This window comes from Pleuronectes platessa, chromosome 21 (assembly GCF_947347685.1).
Source record: "Pleuronectes platessa chromosome 21, fPlePla1.1, whole genome shotgun sequence".
Lineage (NCBI taxonomy): Eukaryota > Metazoa > Chordata > Actinopteri > Pleuronectiformes > Pleuronectidae > Pleuronectes > Pleuronectes platessa.
This window is the reverse complement of record NC_070646.1, coordinates 19,033,977-19,043,751: the sequence shown is the minus strand read 5'-3', so window position 1 is coordinate 19,043,751 and position 9,775 is coordinate 19,033,977. Positions and strand designations below refer to the sequence as shown.

The 9,775-nt window shown below is 38.9% G+C and overlaps 1 protein-coding gene across 1 annotated transcript; it reads left to right on the top strand.

Moving 5' to 3' along the window:
- The first annotated feature begins 3,521 nt into the window (after window positions 1-3,521).
- On the top strand, window positions 3,522-7,060 carry LOC128427192 (ectonucleotide pyrophosphatase/phosphodiesterase family member 7). The gene is made up of 5 exons (XM_053414292.1): window positions 3,522-3,798; window positions 4,095-4,240; window positions 4,409-5,041; window positions 5,648-5,891; window positions 6,895-7,060. Exons 1-5 carry the CDS (start codon window positions 3,522-3,524, stop codon window positions 7,011-7,013), a joined length of 1,419 nt encoding a protein of 472 aa, XP_053270267.1. The 3' UTR covers window positions 7,014-7,060.
- Window positions 7,061-9,775: the final 2,715 nt, after the last annotated feature.

The window sequence follows — 9,775 nt, the reverse complement described above, 5'->3', positions numbered from 1 at the left end:
TTTTGGTTTTTCCCAATGGTACATATATTCTGTTATAAAATCGAAAATATTAATCTAAAAAGGGTCATCCAATTTAACACAGACTTTTTGCTGCTAGGCAAAATGGAAGACCAAATACAAAACCAGCATGATAAATACATTTAATTTGCTAATCGGCTTGTTGCTCCCTCACTGCGCGTTAACCACTCAACAAAATCACCAGTCTTTGTTGTCCTGGCTCTTAAATGGTGGAACGAGCTCCCCATTGACATCAGGACAGCAGAATGTCTACACAACATCTGCCGCAGACTAAAGACACATCTCTTCCAATTACACCTTGGTTAAGAAGATGATGTCTAATAGCCACCGTCAACTCTGGCGTTTATATAAAATGTTTAGTTCCACTTATATGTGGTACTTGTAGTTTGGCTTTTTGAAATCTAATTGTACTTACTTAATTCTAGATGTCCTGGGTTTGTACCCTCATGGTTGAATGCATTTAGTGTAGGTCGCTTTGTATAAAAGCATCAGCTAAATGACATGTAATGGAATGTAAAAATCTAACGCTCTGACAGATAAAGCAGATTTGTCAGGTTTAGATGAAGGAGATGGACCCAGGATGCAGATGTTCAAACACACGAGGATGAAAATACAGGTGCCTACTCTGGTGAAACAGAGGAGCAGAAGCTGAGCGGCAAGGCGCACGGGGAACACGAAAGCTCAGGAAAGCAGGGGAGAACAGCGAGAAACGACATACCTTATGAGACAACAAGTGCAACGAGTGACAACAACGAGTATGAACTGACAAAGGGCAAAGGGGAACACAGAGGCTTATATAGAGACACAGGGAAGGCCGGGGTAATAAGCCACAGGTGCAACACATGAGGACTGGGAAAGACAATCACCAAGACAGGAAGTGACACAACCGAGAAGCTGGAAAACACCAAAGGAAAACGAGACTACAAAATAAAACAAGAAACACAAAACACAAAGAGACTGAGATAAACAAACTAAAATGACAGAACGTCACAAGATTGGCCAAAAGTACTTTGTCGTCTTTGTGTAAGACAATCACCTGTAGTTGTTGCTCTAATATTTTGTCTTGTTTTTAATGTTATAAAGGTACGGTACAGTACCATATTGTTTAATACTTAGGGTTAGGGTTAGGGTTAGGGAAAAACACACAATCTACTGAATTTGATCATGTTTTTCCAGCATACTAAATTGTGTCTTTTGAAATATTGCAGTGATGGTGTGCTTGCTGTTTCTTGTCTAGAGTTATTATTGTTTGTTTGGATTGTATTGGCTTCAGTGAAGTTTCACTGATGTGTCACAGTATGTGATGTGTGGTAGGATAATTAGATTAATGAACATTTTGGCTGCATCAGTGGACGTGCAGTTCCTTATGTATTTGCCAGATTGACTATGACCTTCTTACCACTGTTTTTACATTAGAAGTGAAAGACAGATTCAAATCAACAGTGATGCAAAGATATTTGGACTAGGACACTGTCTGTATCTTTAGTCCAGAAACTGTGATCTCTGGATCTGGCTGTTGAGGTCGCTCTTTTTGGGAAAGAATTTTTAGAAATACCCACAGTTACCCACTAACTGTTTTGGAAATATTAAGCTAAAGCCTGAAGGAATGTACAAATGTAATATGAGTGTAATAACTATGAAACATCTCTTTCCAAGGAGGCTGGCAGCTATATTGCCCCTCATTCCCTGTCTGAGATAGCAGAACCATCCCAGTTTTCATTAAAGTAAAATACTTTGCATAAAACACTATTGGATGTTACGTAATCCAGTAATTCTCCACCTATAAAATTATCTTTTAACAGTGACACAGACACAAGCTGCTTTGCACCAATGTTAATATCTTCACCTACAATACAAAAGAGAAAATCATTGAAGGTCATTGTTTTCATCTTTGAGGAAGAAGTTTTTGTTATTTCGAGACATGTCACATGGAAGAACACATGTTTATATTAAACTGTCATCCTTTTCTCTTTATAGAGCTGTACAAATTGAGAAACCTCCAGGACTCCCTGGTTGGGGGTTGGAATGAAGTCTGATGTCCTGAACCTAAGTTCATGGAGTGGAGTCGCCACCTACTGGTCTGTTGAAAGTATTGACTGTCTGGCATTACAGTTTTGTGAAAATCACAGTGAAAACCATCCCACTTGTAGTTAGCCTTTTGTGTCTGGGGAATCTTGCAGGGTGAAGGAATACAGTTTTTTGTATGTATTCTCAATACTCGATGCATCAGGGAGACCAGCTGATGAGCTGTACAGAAATCGAAGCTATCCTTGTAAAAAGGGTTATATCTATATATATATAGAGAGAGAGAGTATAGCTTGTGGAGCTACTCTACCTGACAAATTCACAATATATAAACTATTGTTGTGTCTTCTCAATTTGAAAACAAGAAACTTGGTGCCCTCTTGCAGAGATGCTAGTTGTCGTCTTCCTAGCGTCCTAACTCCACTGCTGTTCCTATGCAAGTTGCATCAGAGAAAATGGAACTCTGTATTATAACACAAATATGTGGTTGATTTGGACTTTATTGTAGGTCATTTTATCCTGGGTTGAAGAGGCCCAATAACAAGACAATGAGACTAAGTGAAAAATGATAAAACAAAATTATAGAAATACTGAAATATAAGTGATTTAGATACTGTGTGTGTGTGTGTGTGTGCGTGCGCGTGCACCATCACAGTCATAAAACATGTGCTGTCTACCACAATTTACTTGTTTAATGGTATCGCTTCCATCGATCTAAATGCAGATGGCACTGTTCCTATTGAAACACCAGCCAGTTTAGAAGTCTTCATGATCAAACTATTTACATAAAATGAAACTTGAAAAAAACGACTGGTGTCGATTTGTGAAAGAGTTTTGACTTGAATGATAGTCAAATATTGTCCATCCACCAGGAAATATTAGTCGTGGTCCTAAAGAGCTGGAGGAGAGGCGTGAACAGTGAATTATCAGTGCACTTTGTTGGGCAATTTACAATACAGTGTTAGGCTGATTAGATTAGTTTAGGAGATATGCATTTCAAATACAGACCAACGTTTACGGAATTAGTAGGTAGATAGCTGTAGTTAACAACTGTATTTTATATCTTGACAATCAGGTCCAAAGGCTCGCATTTTCAAGCTATTTACACACACACACACACACACACACACACACACACACACTATCTTTCACTCTCTCTCTCTCTCTCTCTCTCTCTCTCTCTCTCTCTCTCTCTCTCTCTCTCTCTCTCTCTCATTTTCCCTATCAACCAATAACGTATTTCTTATCTTTATGGGTAGATAAGAGTTGGTTAGATTATTAAGGTCTCACATTTTGCTTGGAAAAATATCAAACCATTCACCACAGGCAGTTGGAACAGAGGAACATTTCGATCTGACAAATATTGAGGGACATTGTTGCCAGATCTAAAGGATAGAGATTTAGACAAAAGAGAGACAACGGGAATCAATTGTTGATTCAGCAGATTTCCAGTTACAACAAGCTCTTAAAACCCAATCATGTTGTTGGTCTGCCTTCTTGTCCTTGGCTTAACTGCCAGCTCTCCGTGTGTTGCTGCCCCACTAAGGGACTATGTTTCTGATCAGCGGGCAGTTTTCACTGGGTCCACCAGAAACAAGCTGCTGCTAATCTCCTTCGATGGCTTCCGCTACGACTATGACCGCATCACTGAAACCCCTAACCTGGACGAGATGGCACAAGACGGGGTGAAGGCAGCTTATGTTACTCCAGCCTTCATCACAATAACCTCACCTTCACACTTCACAATGCTAACAGGTAAAATCAACAGTTTAACATCTGTGTAATCTATTCATATGTGGCTCAACTGTGGGGTTAAAGCATGGCAGAAAGTCTTTGTTGAGGTATTAGAGTTTGGTAACTGATGCCATCTGAACATTCTGTATACAGACTGGCTTTAGTCAATTCTGGCTCTGAGGGTGCACTGGTCATGCACGTTATTTACTAATTAATTAAGTAGGTAATGAATAATTACTCGGATGATAATAATTCAATGCTAAACTAAGATGTCTAATTTAAACATGTACATAATTTTTTGGGGTTTATTTGCTCAGGACGTCACATTGAGAATCATGGCGTTATCCACAACATGTGGTTCGACACTGCCACTCAGCAGAAGAAGCAGTACTACGAGGCTCAGTTTGTTGATTCCTTCTGGGACAATGGCAGTCTACCCATCTGGATAACAGCACAGAGACAGGTTGATTAGATCCCTCTATTTGTTTTCCATTTACCTACCTCAAATAATCACCTTATTGAGCTACATTCAAATGCAATTTAAGATGTGGAACAACACCAGTAATTTCCTTTAAAGAAAAAAATACTTCTCTTTTCTTTTATGTTTACATGGGGTCTTATCCACTTTCAGGGACTAAAAGCAGGCTCACTGCATTTCCCTGGCACAGCAGCTACCTATAAAGGAGAGACTGTGAGCATGAGGGAGGTAGAACCTCCTTTCTATGATTACTCGAATGAGACCAACTGGAGGCTGAACGTTGACAAGGTGATTGGAGAGTGGTTCAATCAACAAGACCTGGACTTTGTCTCTTTGTACTTCGGAGAACCAGATTTGGCTGGGCACTCATATGGACCAGATTCACCAGAAGTGCGGGAGATGGTCCAGCAAGTAGATCGTACTATAGGTTACATCCGCGGCAAGATCCAAGACCATGGCCTTACTGACCGGCTCAACATTATCATCACCTCTGACCATGGTATGAATACAATCCTACAGGGTGGAATAGTTGAGAAGATTATCCTCTCAAAGATCCCTGGCTTCAGCTTCAGAGATATCCAGTTCCAACTGTTGGATTATGGTCCTGTTGGGATGCTGCTCCCTAAAGAGGGGAAGCTGGAGAAGGTATACCAAGCTCTGAAAGGAAGCCACCCTAACCTTCATGTGTATAAGAAAGAGGATGTGCCAGCTAGGCTGCACTACAGTAACCATCCTCTTCTCCTGCCCATCATCCTCATTGCTGACCCTGGATACGTTGTTAATGGGGTGAGAGAATACACAGTGTGAGCGTATTTATCCCATGTTTAGTAGGGTGTATGTGAGGTTTGAGAAAGTCTGTATGTACGATTTGTATGTACCCATAACTATTTTCATCTGGTAGTATTAAAACTATTTGTTGAGGACAGCAATATACACCTCTTACATCAAATTCCTTTATTTATGCTCTACTGAGTGCCACGCAGGTGTCTGTACTGTTCTGCATCTTTGTTTACCACGGTGGACAATATAGTACTTTTAACAAATGTATAATTAATTTACTATTTGTTATTTAACGATATTTAAACATCAATATTGTTGAATAAATTTCCATCTTTAATAGAGACCCCTAGTTACCAAAGGCTAATACACATTTGGCCTAGGTAAAGGGAATTAAATATAAGTTCACATGTCTTTGTTTTGGGTGTAAAAGTGTAAACAGTATTGTGTTCCAGTATTGTGTGCCCGGCAGATGTAGCTCTCAGCCCGATATGGTCTTTGTTTATAATCTTTCTATATCTATAAGTCCTTTTACATATTACATATATAAATTAAATAATCATACAGTGTGACACATACCATATGACCAAAATGTCAAATTTTCTGCATCCACAGTTATTACCTTTGCACAACAACAAAGGAGACCATGGCTTTGATAATGAAGCCATGGATATGAAATCCTTCTTCAGGGCAGTGGGGCCTGACTTCCAGAAAAACCTGTTGGTACATCCCTTTGACATGGTTGATGTGTACCCACTGATGTGCAATCTACTGGGAATCGACCCAGAGGTCAACGATGGACACTTGGACAATACCAAACACATGCTCTTCCCCAAGAAAGACACAGGAGACAAAGTTTGTAAGTGAGCACCCATACAAATAATTGATCATATTTTTATGGAGTTTGCTCTGTTGTAGAGATGGCTCAGCTTTGGGGCCTTATTTGAACGCCTTGAACCATATATTACAAACAAAAAGACCCTTAATTTAGCCTTACATAAATGGTCTCTATTTAAATAGTTGTTTTCTAGTCTTATCAACCAAAGCACTTTACCTCACAAGTGACATCCACCCATTCACAAACACATCCATACAGTGCTTCTATAGCCAGCGTTTTTCCTATACAACAGTATCTATACAACACAAAAACTTCTGACAGAGATGAAGGGAGCAGTAATGACATTTGTGATGATTGAGGTGTTACCAGTGTTGATCAGACTATAGACCATTTACCATTATTGGCATTATTTTTATGGAACATGACAAAGGAAAATGCAGGTATGCTGAGAGGAAACTTGCCTATAAGGACTTTGTTGTAATGCAATATTATTATTATGTTTAAATGTTTACAGTTGATGCATCAAACAAGTTTTGATGTCCTCATCTTTTGTGCTTGTTCTAGTTATCAGTTATATTTCCGTGAACCTGAATGCACTTGCACAAGTGGACTATTCTATTTTAAAGGACTCTGTCATATTGTTATCATAGCTCCGATTATTATGGATGTGCACAATGTTGTTTCCAACCTTTGAATCTTACATCAGTCGTACCTCTGTCATAAAGTTTATATCTTCCTGCAAAGTTCAATAAACTTAAGATGGATTTGGCATCCACTGTGAATTAGAAAGAAGATAAGATAACCTTTGCTAAGTGATAGTTATTAGCTGACTACGGCGTAACCGCTACTAATTCATTTTTTTATCACTTTGTAAAAGGTTACTGGTGTTTTCAAAAAATGTTAGCCATCAATGTTAGATGTAAATCTTTATGTTTTCTTTTCTTGTGAGATTCCCTGTCTGTTTTTGTATATATTGGTTTCTTTGCTGCTTTATTTTTTATGCATGTTTTCTGTATGTTTGCAGTACCAGAGAGGAACATTCAAAAGGAGGTGGTGACTGGCTTTTCAGCAGCGATTGGATGTCTTGCACTCGTGTTCATCATCTCTACATCTTATAACATGTGGAAAAGGAATAAAGCATAATGAATTTTGAAAGTGATCTTGAGGAGTTTGAGTCCTGTAGATGAAGAGCAAACATCCCTGGTTTGTGTAACAATGTGTTTAATATTTGAGTGATGAGTGCATTGATTTATATTTCAATAAAAATTCTGAGCACCAACCCAGAGAATTTAAAGCAGCTGGTAATTTTCTATTGTTTGCTGTAGCTCAGCTGATTCTGGGTTGGTGCACCTACAAAGATTTCAGTGTAATATTCAGTGTATTAAGCTTTATATGTAGAATGGAAGACAAATGGCTTTACATACTGAGTGAGGGTCCATGTTTTAAAGCAAGGAGGGGTTTACGTCAGATTAATAAAGTGTTTTTTAGTGTTAATGGTGTTTGCTGCAGTAACTTTGGTCATATCTATTACAATCTTTCTTTCTCTTTCTGCAACAGAGATACACATGGCTGTACACACAGTTACACACAGGGTGTGTATCTGATCAGTCCAGTAAAACTGTTATAAAAATATATAAAACTCACATACTTCGACTTGTGAAAACAAAAGATAAGATAGGCAGCATACTAAGGTCTAAAACGTGCATGCAGAGGTTGATGTCAATATTCTACTGTAAAGGAGATGTCACAGCCAGAGTTGGAAAAAAGCAACGACCTAGACCAAAAGACTACGAGTGTGAGTTTTTCTGTGCTAAAATTGAGCAGTAAAACCTGATGGGGGGATCCCTAAGTACATTATCAGAACCTGTTTTTTTCTGCTAGAAGTAAAAGTTTAAGTGTCTTTTTTAGGGCTGTGAAATGATTAAAATTTTTAATCAAATTAATCACAGGTTTCTATGGATTAATCATGATTAATCACATTACCGATTTTCTCTGAATATTTTTGTGAAAACAAGATTTATGACATTTAACTTTTCTTTTGTGCTGCAACTCAACAGTTCTTCAGCAGTTATCATTGCTTTTCCATATGGAACATTAATATAATCTTCATCCTAAACAATATTCGGGCTCCTTAGCCATTGTGTGGTTGAATAAAACTTTTTTTTTTTTTAAATCAAACAGAAATTATTTGAGCTTCTTAGCCATAGGATGGTTGACATTTTTTATATTTTTTGTCACACAACCATTAACCACAACATGATAAGATCTAATGCCTCTAAAGGCCCTCTTAGCTACTCGTTCTTTAGCCAGTTGGTGAGGCAAACTAACTTGTTCAAATTCTCTGACAGTAAAGCTGACCGCTTCTTTTGCACAATGTGTCCTGCGAGTGAGTCTGGTTTGTCGCATTCCACTTGAACGCCCCTCGCCGACCAACACATGCTTCGCGTTGCGGTGGTTAGGCGGGTATTGCTACGGTGAAACGATAACGTCTTCTCGCAGAGTGTGCATATCACCTTGGTTTTACTGAATGTTCGATCTTTGTTTTTTTGGAACACGATCTTCCCGTCCAGAAGGTCCTCAGGTTCATCAGAATTATCAGAGCTGCCAACTTTTCAAAAAACCTTGGAGTGAGATTTTGTCGGGGGTGACCAACATTTTGCCGCGCACACAGCCACACACGTTGGTGGCTCAAATATCAGGGAATTGTTGGAATTTGGCGTTGTATCCATGTTGTTCGCTGCATTCTGGTGGCCTTTGGGGCCCGAAGTCGTTGATAGGAGCGGCCGACTGGAGATGGACAACATTGGTTACATTCTGTGACGCAAAGACATAGCTGAAGGTCCACCCCCAGGAAATGTTGGTTTAAGTAGATGTTGTTTCCTGCATTCTAGTGGATTTTTGGGTGGTATGCTAAAGATGTGCAATACCTGAACTTCTTCTGATTCATGTTCCTCTGATCATGACTTGTAGGGCCTTCTAGCCTTGAGCTGAACATTCAACCAGAAAACTATTGTTGTGCCTCAATGACCACAATATAGCCTAATTAATAGACCTTTGTTTAAGATTTGACCAAGGTAGGTTGATTGACATTTTGATTACAATGGTTTTTCAACTAATTCTGAACTGAAACCTAACCTATATTTTAAATAATTGTATTCTTAAGAGCAGTTAATGATTTATGTTCGCCTCCCACCACACTTTCCATCAGACAAAAAAGTGCAACAAATAAAGTGCTTAAACAGTAGCCTTTTTAAGCAACACAATGGACCCTCTTCCCCAAAATAAAATTTGTCTGGAGCCGCAAAACATATCTGATAACAAAGCTAATAAAGTTTTATATAAAGTTATACTATACTAAACTATGGTTTGTTGCATTTATGAAATTATTGAACAACAATAAAGAAAACTGTTGACATTTGATTGATATTTTTACCTGTTACAACAAAGGAAAAACCAAACGCTTATGAAGAGAAGAAAATACACAGGCAAGTGTCGGCCTACTTTGAAATAAATTAAACACAGACCTTTGTAGGGTTATTTGAGTCCTCCCCGTATTTGTGGAAAATGTATGAAATAAGAAGTACCCTATTTTTTAAATAAATAAAAACATATAGCTGCAGCCTAATAGCTTAAAAATATATATTTTAGTTGGCGAAATATTTAAACGAAAAGTGAGAGCAGGTCAGGCTGGAGGTGGACACAGAAACTGCAGCTCGGTAGAAACCAACTGCAGATTCTGCTCTGATCAAGACGCTGAGCTCTGATCAGCTGAGACCAGAGAAACTCTGTGTTTTCACTGTTTCCACTGAGCAGCCGGTGAGTCAGTGACCAGCTCCTTCACGTGAAGGAGCTCTGGTCTTGTGTCTCTGAGCGAGTGCGCGGGGCGGGGGGCGGAGCCTCGGGAC